The 20,068-nt window shown below is 38.3% G+C and overlaps 1 protein-coding gene across 2 annotated transcripts in view; it reads left to right on the top strand.

The window, feature by feature from the left end:
- The window catches only part of MUSK (muscle associated receptor tyrosine kinase), a 90,357-nt gene that overhangs the window by 39,971 nt on the left and 30,318 nt on the right, over positions 1-20,068 (top strand). Inside the window, exons 7-8 of one of the 2 annotated variants that reach the window (XM_082657412.1) lie at positions 6,679-6,708; positions 14,437-14,561. In XM_082657412.1, the coding sequence (XP_082513538.1) occupies positions 6,679-6,708; positions 14,437-14,561 (155 nt within the window). The remainder of the gene's footprint in view (positions 1-6,678; positions 6,709-14,436; positions 14,562-20,068) is intronic. The other variant, XM_082657413.1, reaches the window with a different exon arrangement.

The following is a 20,068-nucleotide window of genomic DNA, read 5'->3' as shown; positions in this document are numbered from 1 at the left end:
TATTTTCTTTTTTGCTCTAGCTTGCACGTATCTCAGAATTCAGTTTGAAGCTTCGTCATAGTATCCGTTACACTAAACCAACAAGAGGTCTCCTTTTCTTGAAACTAATGTGTTGTTATTTCATTTAATTTACTGTCACACCATTGATTAGACTCACTTCAAAATTCTCTATGAAAAGAGATGGAAATAACAAAGCTGATGGACTAATGGAACTCTTCCTCCAAGGCAGTGGTTTCCAAGCATCAGTGCACATCAGATCTTCTTTAAAGGCATAGCTCTAGGTTGCATTCCCCAGGGATTCAGATCTGATGCGTCTCTGTTAAGGCCTTTTAACAATCTCCCAAATGATCCTTACATAGGTAGTCTATGAACTACACTTTGAGAAACATTGATTTAAAGATTTCTACCTGGAATGTCTTCATTCCAGATGAAGCTTAAAAATTTAAGGAGAAACTTAGCTTATTCACCATTAGTATTAGGATAACTTCAAATTTATTCATTTGTTGAGTGCCTACTATATTCCATGTAGTGAGGTAAATCCAAGGTTACAGAGATAAATAAGACATGGTTCATTTCTTGAAAAGTTTTCAAATTTAGTGAGGAAGGTGAACATGCAAGCAAGTAATTACAGTAATTAAAGTTCAATATATTTGCAATGATAGAGTTTGGGCAGGATACATACACAGGACAGGGGAGACAGTGAAAGGTCAGGGAAAGCTTCAGAGAGGTGAGGTCTCACAGGGCTTTGAAGGATGAATGGCAGCTCATGGTACAGATCACATCTCAGTGAGGGAGGGGAAAAGGCAGACTTATCATGCTAGCACAGGCACACTGACCCCTAACCAGGGAGTCAAAGATGGACTAAAGAGTTTGGGATAGTATCTATTGGAGGCGCTATGAAGACCGGAAGGAGCTGCAATTTGACTCACAAGCTATTTGAGTTTATAGTCTATGCTATCTTTCTTGGACATCATTTTAAAATGGGTGTATATCTACCATCTCATCAGCATGGGACCCTACAGTTTGGAGGCCTATATATGGTCCTATTGGAACATCCAGAATCCCATCTCAAAGGCTACAGAAATGTTCCCAAGCCAAGCCACTTTAGACAACTGGGATATTACCGTGTCACTTAAGATTAAGGTTGTGACTCCTGTTTCTTTTCCCAGATAAAACTTCTGGTCAGCTAAAAAATAAATAAATAATTTGAAAATGCTGGTTCTTATTAAACTTCAGTTTCTTTGACTACTGTCAGAGTCAGGTATCTTCCTTTTCATGCGATTAGGTCAAAATGTCATTTAAAAGTAAACGAAGATTTTGATAAATATACTGTAGTTATATACAGTGTTAACATTGGAGGAAACTGAGTGAAGAGTACCTGGGAACTTTCGTATGCTTCCTTTACAGCTCTTCTGTAAATCTAAAATTAGTCCCAAATAAAAACCTTTTGAAAGGGTAAACTAATAACGACTTCTGTCCTCCTCATCAAGCTGTTTAGCATCTCCTCCCATTAAAACCAGAAGATAATTTTTTTTAGAATGAAAAAAGTGAATCAGAACCGAAATTCAACTTTTGACTTACAGTTAAACTTGTAATGTACTTTCAGAACCATTTTAACAAAAATATTCCTAATAGTTGCTCTAGCTACGTCGAGGACTGAAATCAAAACAAGTTAACTCTGTGTGGCTCTTGTCTGATTTCCTTGGTAAACATGTCTTACTCACAGTCATTATTCACCATCCATATTTACAAGCTAGGAAAATGTTATTATCTCCAAGGCCACAGAAATGTTCCCAGCCCAAGCCACTTTAGAGAATTGAAATGTCACAGAGGCAGGCCAGCCTGACTTGGAGGAGAGAGGCACAGTTTGTGAGGGTACCATGTATGTTTTTCTAAAGGAACTTGCGCTCCCATCCCTTCAGAGATGGAGCCGCAGTGGATAAACCTCTTTATGCATTGCTCTGCTTCAAAGGGGACAGAAATGTAAACAGTGGCAGCACACCAGGATGGGGTTTCTTTGCTTTAGCCACCAAGAAGTCAGGAAAGGAAAACCAGGTATTTACTTAGGTTTATCATTACTATTGTCAGGTTTTCTTTTAATGATTGGAAAACAAAAGAAGAATCCGTTCAGAAACAAAGTACCACAGAGCCTCACTGTGATTTCTTTTCAACCACCCCTGAGCCATTTTTTTTAAGTATAAAATTAAAAATTAAAATGACCTTTTTTGTTCTTTGGGATGGTTGTCTACTAACAGGCATCTCTGACTCAATAATTCTTAAAATACAATGCTGTATGAGACAAATGTAGCCTATTTAAGAATGGATTCAAATAATCTAATATTGATTAGCATCTGTGTTTTGATAATAGGGCCTGAAGAATGGATTTCTCTTTCTAGAGTGATTCTTCTCGGATAATTGAGGAATGGATTTAAGCACAGGGTTTTAACACCTACAGAAAGGCTGTTCAACATGATCAATATCTGGGATGCAGCCAGCTAAGGCAGACTGAAATTTAAAGACAAGATAAAATAAAATAACCTTCTACCTCTGAAGTCAGTTGGAAGAACAGCTTTCATCAGTCAGGAAGATACCATAGAGATAGAAATAGCAAGCAAGAAAGCAAGCAAGAAAGAGCTAGAAGACATGGCTTCAAAATTAGCCCTCAGTACCTTCTAGCTGTGTCTTAGTTGCTGTATTAACTTGTTTGTACAAATCATTTCACTTAATCTTCTTCATAATTCTATGAGTTGGGAGTCGATACCTACATTTTCTGCATGAAGAAGCTGAAGTTCAAAGAAGTTGAGCAATATCACAGTTCAAAGAGCTAATAAGCAGTAGAATGAGGACTCAAACCCAGAGCCACTTGCCTGGTTTGTTTTAAGGATATTATATATAACTGTAAGGAAACAATTCTAGTAATACGATTTTGATTTCCCAATTTCTGAGTATGTCCTTAGAAAAAGCCCTAGAATGGTATTCTTAGAGTACAGAGATTTCCTTAAGATATTGCCTAAGAAGAAAATTATAAATGATGCCATCCTACAAAGAGCAAAGAATGTGCTATTTCAGCCTCCATTGAGACTTCAACTCTAGATAGCCAAATTCCTATTATCTTCTTGGCTTTCCTCACTCTTACAGTCAAAAGAATGGAAACCGTCTCACAGGTCTGCCTGTTTTCTCTTCTGGTTTCATTTCTTTCTTTCTACAAGATCTACATGACCTGTATTATTTAACCAAATATATTCCTTTTATTTCCGCCAGAGAACATTGATGACTTTCCCTCCTTCTGTATAACAATACATTTCCCCTCCAAACTTCTTCTCCCATCAACTAATACGGTGAACTAGTAGGAAAAAGTTAATTGACCTTAGAATCAAGTCATATTTACTCACTCTCTCACACACACACACATATTCAAAATTGGGGAGATAGACCTTAATAAAAGCAAATATAGAAATGAGTATTGGGTATTCAGGACTTTCAGTGGAACCAATGACCTGTTTTATTATATGAACGCAAATAAAAACGTACGCAAGTTTAGATTCATAGAGGTAGAGTATTTAGAAAGAGTCTTGCTATTCTTTGAATTTGTGAGACTCTAGGTGTATGTTAGTTTTAGTTCCTGGTACCACAAGATAAGAGGATAAATTACGAAAAGAGGGAAAGATAAGAGGTGGTTCAAAAGTGAGCAGTCAGGATGGTAAACTGGGGCTAGCAAGCTTGGAAAAATGATAATATTTGATGGATTTTTTTTTTCATTTTTGTCCAGTGGATAGAAGTAGGAACTAGGTCTTGGCGGGGGGGGGGGGGGGGGGGGCGGTGATTATAAGGAGACTGATTTTAGTTTGATTTAGAATATATATGTATATATTTTTAAAACACAGTTGTTCAAAATGGGTTGATATGATAATGCTGAGTTCCTCATAAACCAAAGTATTCAAGAAAATGATGGATATCCTCTTTAACTTGGATGTTGATTTTATCTCAGATTAGTCCAATATGAGAAGTCTCAGATTCTCTGTTCTAAATGTCCTACTGAACAATCCCAAGAAAGCAGAGACGGAAAATGAATCACTATCCAACTCTTTTTTAAAGAATTTCCTTTCTCTACAAGAGACTGTGCTGGACTTTAGGGGAAAAAAAAAAAAGGCAAAAGCAAAGTATGCTATTCTGCTCCCTCCTCCACCCCCTACTCCCCACCCCCCAAAGAAGATTACAAATCACATTGGAAGACAAGACTGATGCAGTACACATAAGGCAATTAAACGAAAATTTAACAATCAAGTGAGAATAAACACCATGAAACAGAATATGTAAAAATTGATAAGAGGTAAAGCAATCAGTTTAGAAGACAAGAGGGATCGTGGTAGGCTAGGCAAGCAGGATACACGGAAAAACTAGGGCTACAGTTTGACCTTGAAATAACAATCTCATACACTGAATGCTCGTACTCAACCTTAAATAGTTTGCGGGTATTCTTGCATATTTGCCTCTAATGTAAAGTAACCTCAATTGTGTGCGCATGTGTGTGACTGTGAATGTGTATATTAATACCTAAGCATATGTAAATATGTATCTATAAAGATGTATATTTGCATTTGTGTGTAGAAAAAAACTTTGAGAGTCTATATACGAAAGTATAATTTCTGGTGGAACTTCCAGACCTCCTCCTAGGAAAATGGCAAATCTTAGACATTCTTTCATCTTCCGAGTTGGTTCTACATGTCTGGAGTGGAGGAAATGGGTGCATTAGTTCAAAACTGCTTCCAATTCCAAACAGATCAAGTAAAATGAACAATAATAACAATAGTAGCAACAAGGTGAAAGATGGCAAAGGAAAATCAGCATTGCCCTCGGAGTCGACTTTAAAATACAGCCCAGTAGAAGATCACGGTGTCAAATTAAAAGGAGACTGAGGATTTACCTGTACTTGCTCTAGAATCCTAGTGAGAGTAGTGTAAGAGATGAGTAAATAAAGTTCTCAAAACTTACTTAAGGCCCTTCAACTTTAGTGGAACAAAATTTTGGAGATATAGCAGCCAGATAATAAAGACACTTAATATTCCCAGAGAAGTCCCTTGCCCATCTCAGGCACTCATAAATAGTTATTTGGCTGGTGGAAAAAAAAAAAAAAGGGTTTTTTCTAAGCTTAGAAATAAGCACAATTGTGCTGACGAACTAGAAAGATATGCGCAGCCCAAAGGCATTCAAATATAATTTTTCAGGTCCAATCTGGTCCAACTATGGACCTTTATTTATTTATTCTGATTAAGATCTGTGTGGCAAACAGGGAATCTCTGCAGTTTTCAAGTGTCCAGATGACCAGTTTTTAGCATGGAAAAAAACTCATTTTTAGCCAACATGACCTTGATACTTAAAAAAATAAAATAAGAATGTGCCACGGACTTGATTGGTGGAGGGAGGGAAAGCTCAGAGTAAAATCTAACTGGGAAATTATAAGTTCACTTAAATTTAAGAGTACTGGGTATTAAGTACCAAAATGAGGCCTTCTCACTGCGATGCTAGGTTAGAACAGAAGATTTGGTGTCTGAAAGTTGGAGTGGCATTTCTGGGTCTGCATCTGCAGCAAATCTGTGAGTCTCAGATTCCTTGTCTGGAAAATGGGCTGAATCATATCAACCATGTACAATCACAGAGATATGGTGAGGATTAAGTGAGATAATATACAATGTGTGTGAAAGTCTCCATAATCTGAAAAGAATTATACCAATGTATTCTTATCATTAAAAGTAGTTAACCATAGCATTGCCATTTTATACTAAAAACAAATATTGTACTTGGCTCATCACTAATTCAAAGAAAGGTCTATTCTAACTATACTCCAATAAAATTAAAATATTTTTTAAACAACAAAGAAAGGTCTAAATTGACATGAAAAAATAAATCTTCATGATAGAATAATAGAGCTTCATGTGGGCTCTACATCTGATATGGTTGTATTAAACATTTTGGAACAATTAATTTGGTGGTTGTCTCTTTTCTAGGATTTTTTAAATTCTAAAAATTCTCAATTCCGTATACCCAATTTAGATATTTTGATATTTTTCTTTGTAGCTTGCTTTACTGCTTTTTTCCTGAAAGAGAATGACTTGCTCCTCTCTGCTCTCTGAGCAGCCTCTGGGAATTGATACAGAGGAGAGAATCTCTGTTGGTTGTAGGCTCCGTTCTGCAGACACCCCCTAATCCTCTGTTTACCACAACACGAGTCTATTACCATAGAAATGATAGCTGAGATCCCAGATTCAACATCACTGACTTCACAGCAGGGCCTCGTAAGTGGAGAAGCCACGCTGACGAGGAGAAGCACAATCACTACTACTATTATCAGAAGAGTAGACAGTCCGTGGCCTTGAAAGAAAGGGTAATTGTCAACATCGCTATAAAAACGATGAATGAATGAGCTGCGTTGCTGGGATATGTTGTAGTTCATTTTCTGTGTAATACTGCCTGACTAAAAGTAATGAGTTGAAATTTTATGTCATTTAATAGTTTGCTTTTAAAAGGCCAGCAGTTTCACTGGATTGCATTTGTCTCTCATTAAGAAACAAGCAGATTCTAATTCATCTTTACAGCGCTGTTTCAGTGCTCAAAGGTTTCCCTTTTCATGATGCGTTGTTTTTGTTTGTGTTTGTTTGTGTGTCTTGTTTCTATTAATAGAAGAGAGTGAACCTGAGCAAGATACTAAAGGTATTTTTTTTTTGCTTTCTGCACTGCTTCTTTTTAAATGTATGGTTCGATTCAACTGTTTATTTCTCTGACTTTGTAAACAACTCTGGGTGCCACGATTTTGTAAGGAAATAACAAACGATGTACGGGGAATATTAATTCAGCATTTAACAGTGTTATTAGATGGGCTGCCTTATTACATAATATAGTTATTGAGCACTTACTTTTATTAAGAAAAGTTTGAATCGACCGAAATGTTTAAACTTTGTACCCCAAACTCTGAAAATGCAAACAAAATGAAATGACGTCAATCAGCATGAGAAGATAAATCTCACACAGATTGGAATAGAAAGATCCTCTGACCAAAAGCCTTGGGGGGACAGGAGGTGAGGGTGTTACAATCTTCGGAGACTTGTAAAAATGTCAAGGTGCCAGCTTAGGTTTTTACTGTCATTACTTGAAGTGGACAAGTATTATGCAAGTGCTCCAAACCAAACCAAATCAATCATACTGTTCTAATCTAACTTTTGTGTATTTTGGATGAAATTCACAAGTTCTCATATAATACACTTTGGCTCTAGGAATAAACCCTAGGGTGGTATTCGTTGAAATAGCACCTCCTTATCTTAGTATTTCAAATAAATAAGGTATCCGCGATGTTTTCCTATTTCTAAATATCACGCTGCTTATAACTAAATTTAGATAAAATTATTTCACCTGCTCCTGTGTGGTTTTGGGGGGTTTTGTTTGTATTTTAGTTTTTGTTTTGCTTGTTTTCAATTTACTCCTGTCAGTGCTGGTTTGAATCAAGTAGCCTCAAAGACCTCTTTAAGGGAAGCTAGAAAATTAGAAAGAAGGAAGAGAACGAAAGAAAAAATTCATGCAAACTTATTGTGTCCTTTGAAATAATTGCTCAGACATAGAACTTATAACGGACTTCAGTATTCTTCTGGTCCTACTCGCTTACCAAGAAAAGAGAGGCAATTCATCTCAAGCCAAACTGCTTATTAATTTCGGGATTTAACTTGGGTCCCCCACCTGTTAGGCTTTCCATTACCCCACCAGGCAAATTTCAGAGTGTATAATGGCCCTACTTCCTTATTACAAATTCAGATTACCCCTTAAAATGGCAGCCAATAATAAACTTTATTATATATCTGAAAGTGCTTTGAAAAATGGAATGAGAAAGATGCGGTGGGGTGGGGGGAAGAAGGGAGGGAAGGAAGGAAAAGGAAAGAAACAGAGAGAGAAAGGAAATGGGAATACAATACGGTTATATTATACAGAACTTTGGAATCACTGGCTGCTTAAGCCCAATTTTGAATACAGGATTCTCAACCTGCAGTTAGTATTGTAAACTTACCCCAGAGAAAGTAGAGCCCCAAACTCAGAACTAGATACCATGAGAGAAAACCCAGGGATAAACAGATTGCCCGTGTCTACTTTACATGTTGCAGATGAAGAATAACGTGCTTGGCCATAGGAAAGCAAGTCAGAAACAGCTCACAGTGAATTGGAGAATGATGGATAAAACTATTTGTAGAAAGCAGAGTTGGATAGTTTTTTTCTTTAAAAATCCACATCGAAACAATTGTAAACATTTTCCAAATTACTCAGTAATGTCATGCCCCTTCTATCAAACAGCTCGTTTATGCAACAAAAACACTTCTATATTGTCTTTCATGCAAATATAGGTAAAATAGGGATATTCAAGGGACATTTATTTGATATGAAACCTATCACATTACTTTTAAAATGGATGACTCAGAACGAATTTTCAGTTTGTGGCTGCCGCTAAAACAATGGGAGTTTATTACTGAACTATGTTTAAGTTTATTATTACAGGTATACTGTTATCCATGGAGCAGTCTGGCATTTATTTTTAATGGCAACTGGCTTTATTGTTTTGAATGTTTGATAAATGTGGTGAAATTTCCTTCTCCATCCCTTCACCTTTTATGCTTGGAACTGGTAACAAATACTGATGGGTATAAGAATATTAGCTTCATTGCCAATAAAGCTGAATTGAAAAATAAAGCTTTCTCTTCCTTCATCCAAGAATTGGAGTCAAGTGATCTACTGATTCCTCCCCACAACTCCACCTTTCACCTGGAGTCATAGGATGGAGAAGTCCTGACCTGGAGAACTTACCTACTGCATATTAACCCATACCCTTCTTGTTTGCTGGGTAGCTGGCAGAAAGATGGCCCAGAGAGGATTGAGATACTCATCACATATACAAGCACTTTTCCCCAATCTCACCAATCAGAGGAGTCACTAATTCACTCATTCAACAAATATCTATTGAGTGCCTACCATGTATCATGCAGGGTTCTGGATCAATTGATCAATGAACCGACCAATGATCTGTCTATCAATCAGCTTGTGTTAATGAACAAAGCAAGCTTTGCCCTTCTGATGCTTACATTCCAGGAGAAGAGACAGCCCAAAACCAAACAAATCAATACTTATGACATGGTGTGAGGGGGATGTGTCGAGAAAGCATTATGAGAAGACATCTGAGTCAAAACCTAAAAGACATTTGCAACCTTCTTTGAGGGAGGGAAACTGGCAGGAAAGGTGTAAGCTATCTTTCAATACTGAAAGAGTCAAGTTTCTATTTTATCTTTTGGCAAGAATGTGGGAGGGCAGGAGAGACCAGCTTCCCTTTATTTCCTGGCCTTTTTTTTTTTCTCTTAACCCATCAGACTTAACAGTGAAACCCATGATCAGCCAAGGGTATATCTGCCCCCTCGTAGCAGGAGACCAGGTTGTCAGCACAAGCCTACATTCATGAAGCCACCTGCAATGCCAATGGTGCTCCTTTCTGTACCCTCCTGTGCCCCACTGGACCTCCCAGAAGGTTCTGATATGGGACAGAGCAGCACATTAATTAAATTAACTCCAAGGCTACGTTGACCTCTAGAACGATGACGGACTCTGTTTCAGTTACCATCGCACGTAATTCTTAACTGTGTTGTGCAATATGGATCATCAGAGGTTTTGCAATGAGCCCAAATGATATTCCAAATAATGTAACGCCAGCCAGAAGAAGAGAAAAATCCATAAATTACAGAATAAATAAATAAATAAACCCTCCCTTATTACTAAATTTCCAGGAAGAATTTAAAGTCCCCAAATGAAAATTCTTGCCTTTGTAAATTAAAGCAGAAAGAAAACAATCTAGATTTCATAGTTCTCCAGTTTCTTACGCTTCTCATCTTCAGCCAGAAGGCTCTCATTCAGTTTTAAGGGCACACTGACTATTGTCATCTTCAGCAGCTGCTGTCTACACTTTTCCAGCATTTATGGAATTGAATTAAACCCACTCTCAATCTTTCAAGGATCCTGCTTTTTTCCCCAGATTCTCGAAGGCAGTGGGACCCGTAAAATGATCATTGCAGTAGACTCAAACTCAAAAACTTCTGGACATACAAGTATAGCCCCAACCCCCTACAAGAGTTATTTCAGCCAAATGATGAATATGGACTCAATTATGTTGTGCAATCTAGGTCTCCATTATTGTTGCCAGAAAACATCAGAAGGAAAAGAATCCCTGGGTGTACCCTCGCTCAGATGCCAGTCACTCTGTGTTAGTTGTCCAGGGTCCACAATCTGTGAACTTAGACTGAGTTGGGAGAAATCCCCTATCAGGTGTTCAGATGGGGTACCATGTTTGTCGCTCTGGAAGAAATGTACACTGCCTCCTAGCTGGCTTTTCTTCTTGAGAAATTTAGACTTTCCAATGCGGACAGCCTCTGTCTTCTAGTCTTTCTTGACACTTCCTTCTGACCCATCCAGCATTTTGCAACTTTTTAATTTTCTATTTCACCTTGGAGCCTTGTTTTTCTGGAACTCCAACAGAGGTGCAGCCTTCACCCCTATTTTAAGAAGGCAGTTTTAGCTCTCACCGCCAGGCTCTCAGGACTGGCTCCATAATTTGTGGACCAGGTGCAAATGACACTGAGGGCCCCTAGTTCAAAAATCACTTATAATTTCAAGACACAGGCAGCAGAAAAATAAACGAAGCATGGGCCCCTCTAAGCATGGTGCCCTGGGGGACTACACAGGTCACTCGCTCTTGGAGCCGACCCTGCTGACCACCATAATGACTGCTATTCCTCTTGCTATGGAATTTTTCAGGTTATAACTATCGCCTGCTAGGGAAAATTTTCCCTGAGTCCCACATTTTGTTTCAGTTTGGAATCATCCCCCACAGAGCTCTGATCTAAAACTGTTGTGGTTATTTCTGAACTCTTAGGACTGATACCTCTGACAAACGTTTTTCCTCAGAACCTTACCCTTCTTCAGGTTTTAGGTTTTCTAGTACCTTATGCTATTTCAATGGCAAAAGAGGTATGTGTCCCATTGTATGTTTCTCTGGAGCTGTAGAGTAAGCTCTACTGCAATTTTTAAACTTTTTAATGTTAAAACATTTCAATCTTACAAAAAAGTAGATACAGTAATATATTAATAGTAAACTCCCATGTTCCCATCACCCAACAGCAACAGTGATCAATAGTCTACCATTTTTGTTTTATCTAACCCAGTACCAGTTTATTGCTGCTGGCTTATTTTAAAGCAAATCCCAGACATGGATTCAATCAGTCCGTATGTACTTTAAGGCTTTTTAACGCAGTCACATTACCATTTTCATTACCCCATCCATCCCAGCTAGCACTAATTTCTTACTACCATTTACTACCAGGACAGTGCAATTTTTATTTGATTGTCTCAAAAAACTTCTTTTTACATCTGATTTGTTGCATAAGAATCCAAATGAGAATTCACACATTACATTTAGGGGTATGCCTCTTAAGCCTTTCTCAATCTATAATAGTTCCCTCTTTTTCTTTTTTTCCCCAATATTATTTATTTGGTGAGGAAACAACATAACTTGCCCTGTTCAGTTGTCTATATTTGGGATATGATAGAATTGTATCCTTATAATGTTGTTTAACATGTTCCTCAATCCTCTATTCTTTCGTATATTGGTAATTCGACCCCAGGACTTACTTAAAATCAGGCTCAATTTTGTGTTTATTTGGGGCAAGGGGGAAAATTCAGCTTCCTTTTAAACATTAAATCCACTTTTTTTTTTTTTCTTTAACATTTTTGCCTTGAAGTTGGCACCTTCCTTCCTTTTTCTTTCTCCTGGCTTTAGGGTCCAACATGTGTATTTCTAGCATGCTCTTCTAGATTCCACCTCTTAGAGTCCTCAATATCAAAAGATAGAAAGGTGAGTTCAGTGATGTTGAGCATTCTTTCATGTGTTTGTTGGCAATCTGTATATCTTTGGAGAAATGTCTATTTAGGTCAGAAATGCAAAGGAAAACCACAATGAGGTATCACCTCACACTGGTCAAAATGGCCATCATCAAAAAACCTACAAACAATAAATGCTGGAGAGGGTGTGGAGAAAAGGGAACCCTCTTGCACTGTTGGTGGGAATGTAAATTAATACAGCCACTATGGAGAACAGTATGGAGGTTCCTTAAAAAACTACAAATAGAAATACCATATGACCCAGCAATACCACTACTGGGCCTATACCCTGAGAAAACCATAATTCAAAAGGACACGTGCACCCCAATGTTCACTGCAGCTCTATTTACAATAGCCAGGACATGGAAGCTGCCTAAGTGTCCATCGACAGACGAATGGATAAAGAAGATGTGGCACATATATACAGTGGAATATTACTCAGCCATAAAAAGAAATGAAATTGAGTTATTTGTAGTGAGGTGGATGGACCTAGAGACTGTCATACACAGTGAAGTAAGTCAGAAAGAGAATACCGTATGCTAACACATATATATGGAATCTAAAAAAACAAATGATTCTGATGAACCTAGGGGCAGGACAGGAATAAAGACACAGATGTAGAAAATGGACTTGAGGACAGGGGGAGGGGAAAGGGTAAGCTGAGACAAAGTGAGAGAGTGGCATGGACATATATACACTACCAAATGTAAAATAGATAGCTATTGGGAAGCAGCTGCATAGCACGGGGAGATCAGCTTGGTGCTCTGTGACCACCTAGAGGGGTGGGATAGGGAGGGTGGGAGGGAGGCTCAAGAGGGAGGGGATATTGGGATATATGTATACATATAGCTGATTCACTTTGTTATACAGCAGAAACTAACACAACAGTGTAAAGCAATTATACTCCAATAAAGATGTTTAAAAAAAAGAAGATGATCAATAGATTGTGGGTGTTCGATTCTTGTGGTTAAGGACAAAATTTATATTTTCCTCAAATTTATTATGTTCTAAAATATGATCAGAAAATACAAGGTCCAATTGCCATCTCTCTCTAAAAAAAAAAGAAAGGTGAGTTCATCTGAACCTGCAAATCTGGAGTTAGAACTTGCAAAAAGCATACAACTGTTAAACAAATCATATCCTCCTATATCTTCTTGAATTATGTAACCCTTTTAAACAGGTATTCAAAAATCAGAGTAACTTCTAATACAGCTGAATTTGATCTAGCCCTGGCCTGTACATCTCCTATCTAGTATATACTATCTCTTCTGTACTTTCCTTTCGAATACAGACTCCACAGATTTCGCAGTTTTAGAAGAACTAAGCATCAAAGCCTGGTGTTAATTGGAATTTCATAGTCTAATATTATGTTCTGTCTTTAAGTCCCAGAAAACAAAAGGCAAGAGCAAAAAAAAAAAAAATCATGTTTGCAGTAAATGGGCAATTAAAAGGATTCCATAATGGTTTAAAGAACACTGGATTTGAAGTCAGAGGAGTTGAACTCAGGTTTCTCACCCATCAGTTTTATTACTTTGGGGAAGAAACTTAAATTACCTGGGATTTGGTTTCTACATCTATTTAATAAGAGGAGAAATCTAGTTGATCTCTGATGTCTCTTCCAAGATTAGTGATTCTGTGATTCTAAGTACCCTTCAATTTATTGTACATTCTAAACCTCATCTCCACTCTTCAATTAAAGGTAAAATTTCTTTTCACACCAAAAGAACTTCCTCTTACCTAGTTAGTGGGGATTCAGCCTCAGAAAAGAATATAAATCACCCATTCTCCTGCCCACTTTTGTCTAAAATATTCCTTTTCTTTTTGACCCTGTATGCTCATCTCACTCTCTGAAAAGTTTGACAGATTTTATCTGTCCTCCCACTGTGATACAGTTGAAGATGTAAAGCATTAGTTAATTATTTCATTAATTCAATTAAATATTATTACTTTGGTAGGCACTCTCCTAGGTACTGAACAAAACAGGCAGGGTCTTGGTTGCTGAGGACTCTCGGTCTACTGCGGGGATACAGACAATAGACAAAAAAATAAATAACTTCAGATAGGGGTAAGGTCTATAAAGACAATGAAACAGGATGATGAAAAAGCAAATGGGGGGAAGGTTAGACTTTACGTTGGGTGGTCAAGGAGGCCCTTTCTGAGAAAGTGTCACTTAAACAGAGACTTAGATGATACAAGGAAACCACGACATGAAGATCTATGGGATGAGTGCTCTAGGCTGAAGGATGGCATGGACATCTCTTAAGTTGGGAACAAGCTTGGTGTATTCTGGAGTGGTGAAAAGCATAGGGTCGTAGCATAAATGGCTTAGAAGCCAGGGCACAGTATTTGATATTACCCTTAAGACAGAGGGAACATGGAAGATCCTTCACAGGAGAACATGATCTGATTTGCATTTCTTAAAGACCACTCCAGCTTGACTATTCCCTGTAGGAGAGTCACTCACCACTTCTGTTTTCCTAACAGTTTTTGCCAGAATCCTGCGGCCTCCTGAATCCCACAATGTCACCTTTGGTTCCTTTGTGACCCTGCGCTGTACAGCAACAGGCATCCCTGTCCCCACCATCACCTGGATTGAAAATGGAAACGCTGTGAGTGCCAACTGTACGGAAACTTGTCTGGGGAAGACGCACTGGTGGTGAATTTCAGGGCAGAACACTTATTTGTAGAGTTACCTTGACCTCTGTCATTGGTCCCACCTGCACCTCCATTTTTCAAAGCCTTCCAATATTTTCATCCTAGAAGTCACTGACTTAGAGACTGAACTCCATAGGTTTACTTCTTTCCTTGTATCATGGGGATAGTAGAAAGTCAAATTCATTCTTTATGCTTTTGTGTAAAAGGGAAGTGGTATTAATTCCTTCCCACACAAAACTCATCAATTTAAGAATTAGTCCACTGTTGGAGCCTACTTTGATGAAAAGTAATCCAGAATTAGAACCCATGTCTGTTAGTGCAACAGAATTTTCTTTTCATTTCTAATACTGGTAATAATAACTAACATATAGTATGTGGTTGCTATGACCAGGCCCTGTTCTAAGCACTTTACATAGAAACATTCATTTATTCATTCTACAAATGTTATTGAGCATCTCCTGGGCATCAGGCATTATTCTAGACATTGTGGATACAGGCACAAACAAAACAGGTAAAGTTTCCTGCCCTCAACTTGCTTACTTGTGATGGGGAAAAACAAACAATAAAATAAGCAGATGGGAGAATCTATAGTCTATGTGCACAGCGTCAAATGCCATGGAGAAAAATAAAGCAGGAAAGTGAGAAAATACAATCTCAGGAGAAAGATTCCATTTTCAATAAAGTGGTCAGAGAAGCCTCATTAAGATGGAGATATTTGAGCAAAGATCTGAAAGAGCTGAAGGAGGAGGCTATGTAGATAATGTGGGGATGATAACCGGGCAAAGTCACTGAGATAAAGGTGCACCTGGTATGTCAGAGGAACAGCAAGTAGGTCAGTGTGGCTAGAGGTGAGTGAGCAAAGAGGAAAGAGGTAAGGGGTGTGCACAGGGGTTGTAGATCCTACAGGCTTATATAGGTCAATTGATACAATTTGGCTTTATTTGAGTGAGGCGGGATGCCATTGTAGGTCTGTTTCTGTCGTCTGTTTTCCTGCTGACTCTTTCATTGTGTTTTGTTTCCTTGTGTGCCTAGTTATCTTTGACTACCTGCTGTTCATTGTTTTGAGAAAAAAAATGTCAGAGATTAATTTGAGGTCTAGACAAAGGTTCTTTTCTCCAGAGAATTTTTGTTTGTTTCTGCTAGGGACCAGGGGCTACTACTAATCTTAGACTGCCTTAAACTTGTTATAGTAAAGTAACTTGTAGTCTTGTTCTTCTTCAGCTCTCGAATTAAATTTTAGATGCCATTTAAAATTCACATCTTATTTGGCAGTATGTTTTGTGGCTTTTCTGTGAAGCTGTAGGAGTTGTCTTAAGCCTCTCCAAGTAGTGTAAAGAGATGCCCTAAGAAAACTGGGTAACTGACAATATGACCTTGTTAATTTGTCTTAAGCTCTGTGAAAACAGTTAATACAGAAAATGGAAAGACATAGGCTTTTAAAAAATTCAGTGTTTTCAAAAGGCTCCTTTGAGTTTAGAACTGGAACATATATGATTATTCTCTGTTGGAGTTGAGGAGTAATAAAAAAAAGCCAATGGTTAGAGTTAGTTTTGGTCTTATTGAGACTCCAACTTCATCTTTCAAGATGTGATTCACAAAAAACAGAAAGCAAAATGGATTCTTCGGCAGAGATTCTAAAACAGGAATAAAATAAATGAATGGTAACTTTCTTCCAGGAAGAAAGCAAAAGGACATCTGCAGTTCTCATGGTCAGAGAGAGTGTTATTCTTACAGCCAAGTTTTTTTTTTTTTTACATCTTTATTAGAGTATAATTGCTTTACAATGGTGTGTTAGTTTCTGCTTTATAACAAAGTGAATCAGTTATACATATACATATGTTCCCTTATCTCTTCCCTCTTGCGTCTCCCTCCCTCCCACCCTCCCTATCCCACCCCTCTAGGTGGTCACAAAGCACCGAGCTGATCTCCCTGTGCTATGCGGCTGCTTCCCACTAGCTATCTACCTTACATTTAGTAGTGTATATATGTCCATGCCACTCTCTCGCTTTGTCACAGCCAAGTTTTGTTCTTGGTGCTACTATCCAAGTCCAAATAGAAATCGAGATGACTGCCCCGTGCTGATGCAAATCACAGGAACTGGAGGCAACTGCAGGCATTTAATAGATGTTGGACAAGTAGCCAACCAGAAAAGTCTATTGAGGAGAACAGGGAAGGGCCACAGACCTGGTATCATTCTGGGTGGGCAGGATTAAGACAAATGCAGAGTTGGGAGATATTTGACACAGAATAAAACAGAATTTGAACTGTGGCTTTTCACTAACTATAAGCCAGTGAACTAACTTCATAACACACTACCAAGTACAAACGAGTACTTTAAAAGATGTGAATGCTCCTTTTCTCCCCCTCCATGAACATGCCAAAAACGAAAACCCTGAATGATTACAGCCAAAGAACAAGAGAAGAGCAAGCAACTTACCCCAAAGCCATCAAGAATTCTTTTGCTTTCTTCCTATGGAAATATCATTCATTTTTCATGAAAATTTGTAGTCTTAGATGAACTCAGAGTGAGCAGTAATATCACGTTTGTTTTACAACGTTGGAAATAATAGTTTGGTGGGGCTATAGCAGAGTTTACTTTTCTAAAAGAAAATATCCTTATATTTTGATAAACAGATTTATTTAAAGTTATACCCATCTATTTATTATTTTGGCATTCAAATAAAAAACGTAGAAAATCTGCACATCTCTCTTGCTTTGTCCAATCAATATAGTTCCTAAAATATGTTAAAAGCTGAATCATTTTAACTTATTAGAAGGATTTTATAAAATAAATAGCCAAATCATCTGTGTTGAAGATTGTGGTTTTTGAATTTCCTTAAAGGGAGACTCACCTATATATATTATATGTATTTTTTTAAATTTATATGTTTATTTATTTTTGGCTGCGTTGGGTCTTCCTTGCTGCGTGCAGGCTTTCTCTAGTTGTGGCAAGCAGGGTCTACTCTTCGTTGTGGTGCGCAGGCTGCTCATTGCAGTGGCTTCTCTTGTTGCAGAGCATGGGCTCTAGGCGCGTGGGCTTCAGTAGTTGTGGCGCGAGGGCTCAGTAGTTGTGGCTCGTGGGCTCTAGAGAGCAGGATCAGTAGTTGTGGCACACGGGCTTAGTTGCTCCACGGCACGTGGGATCTTCCCAGACCAGAGCTCAAACCCATGTCTCCTGCATTGGCAGGCAGACTCCCAACCACCGCACTACCAGGGATGTCCCTATACATATTTTTAAGAGGCAGTTTTTTGGTTTAAAGGACATGAGCTTTGGAAACATCTCTCACTAACTGGGTAAACCAATATAATTACATATATCAAGTGGAATATATTAAGTTGAATATTTCAGCAGCTAGATCGAAAGAGGTCAATATTCATAGCTATGTTGATCAAAAACAGCATGGGAAATTTTCTCAATTGTTCCTTTTTCTATGATGCATAGACAGACGTTATTACAACTCATGGACCGTATTGGGCCACATCCTAAAGGTCCCTGAGACAATCCTAGCCAGCTGGGACTATTTGCAAGACAAGGTCATAGAAGCCAGAATACCATTCAGAGGTTTCTCTATGTTGAGGTCAAATCATGATGAAGTTGTGGGATTATCCATAACTTGGGATAGATTCTGTTCAAACAGCATTATTAATATATTAACGATATGTAGAAAATATTCCACCTATATTGCCTCGCTCAGAAGGCTTTTACATACGTTCAATCAGGTGGGAACTAATATGCCTATTTAATAGAGTTCCTGTTCGATGCCCTCGTTTGAGGTCACTGTCTCAATACCACACACAGAGCAGAGAGCTGTTTATCCAGCTCTTTCAGATCAGTATGCCTGGGTGATTTGGAGAAATACCATATTTACTGTAATAGCAGATAGAGTCACCTCAATTAAGTCCTCAACTTCGCCTCAGCATACCTTGGTCAAAGCTCCCAGGAATAAGCTGAACTCATCATTTTGAGCTTTTAAACCTGAAGAACAAAACGATCAAAACGCAGGGCAAAGGGCTGTTTTGAATTTTAGGTCATCAAAAATACTAAACTGTTGGTCAGGCTGCTCCATGAAGAAAGAAAAACAAATTCAAACGATGACTAACAAGGCCTGCTGTGCGTGAATCACAAACTGAATCAAGCCAGCCCTCTGGAAACAGGAGGAAAAGCTCTTAGGAATCACATCATAATCAGGCAATGAGCCTGAGGACTTGCTGGTCTACTCGTTGAACTATGTCAGCACCTGGATGATGTCCAGGAGAAGAGAGGTCAGGCGGTTTAAAACTCACTTCTCTTTCCTCCCAAGACTGTTTTCAGTGACCTTGAGGAGTGACTTTCTTAGGTGTGAACATGAAAATTGTGGGAGTTTAGTCAGCATTTGGGGGATTACTCGTTTCTGAGTTGTCTCCCAGGCACTGACGGTACAGACCTACTTCTTGAAAGAGGGAATGAACTTTGCAAAGGAGGAAGGTTCCACGGATTTCACATATATAAACTGGAAAGGGATTATATTTATAAACAAAATATCCTGAGAGCATAAGGCATACTGACTGACAGAGGTTGGAGGTCTTTAGCTTTTTTTCTCATTGTTGCTTTGTATTAAAATTCAGGGAGAGTCCAAAATTGTATTTCACCAACAAGCACCTACCATATAGCACAGGGAACTCTAATCAATATTCTGTAATAATATGGGAAAAGAATCTGAAAAAGAATGAATATATGTATATGTATAACTGAATCACTTTGCTATACACCGGAAACTAACAGAACATTGTAAATCAACTATACTCCAATAAATTTTTTTAAAAATTACATTTCAAACTGTTCAATCCTTTCCATCTAACTTGGACACTCAAATCCATAAGAACGTGCACCTCTGATAAATATGATAATGATGAATTCGGTTTGAATTCCCAACTGCATGTATGTCTCTTAAAGATATTTTTCTCTCTGCCTTGTCAATTTCTCATAGAGTCCAGGCTGCTTATCTGGGGAAAATGCCACAATACTTGATCTGACCTGGGACGTTTCCCCAGTTAAGGTAAATTGATGCTCACGTAAACCAGTGTTTCTCATAAGGAGACTAATAGCGCAGGTAAAGAATAAAAAGACAAAGAAGCTAAGTGAACAAACTTTCGCTGCCTAGTCGCTACAGAGAGTGCTGGGTTCTGGGGCCGGCCAGCCACCTGGCAGCAGAAGGATGGAAAGTTGGTCTCACCTCAGGGCTTCCCTCCCCCTTGCTGGTCTAACTGTGAAATCTTCCCTCATGTGAAACAGTAAAATAACTGGCTCCAAGTTTTTCATTCTCTTCTAGACAGAAAGATCTCTTTCAAGGCCACCATGGTACTCATCCCTACTCCTCCAAGATAAGGTTAAGGTAAAACCATCAGCTAATTCCTTGCTTGTCATTCCATTCACACTTCCCTCAAACCAGCATTTTCCCCTCATATAAGCAACGATAATTAA

The sequence above is a fragment of the Grampus griseus genome, assembly GCF_964374135.1.
Source record: "Grampus griseus genome assembly, chromosome: 6".
In the NCBI taxonomy this organism is placed as follows: domain Eukaryota; kingdom Metazoa; phylum Chordata; class Mammalia; order Artiodactyla; family Delphinidae; genus Grampus; species Grampus griseus.
The sequence above is the reverse complement of the archived record's forward strand: the minus strand, read 5'-3'. Positions and strand labels throughout refer to the sequence as shown.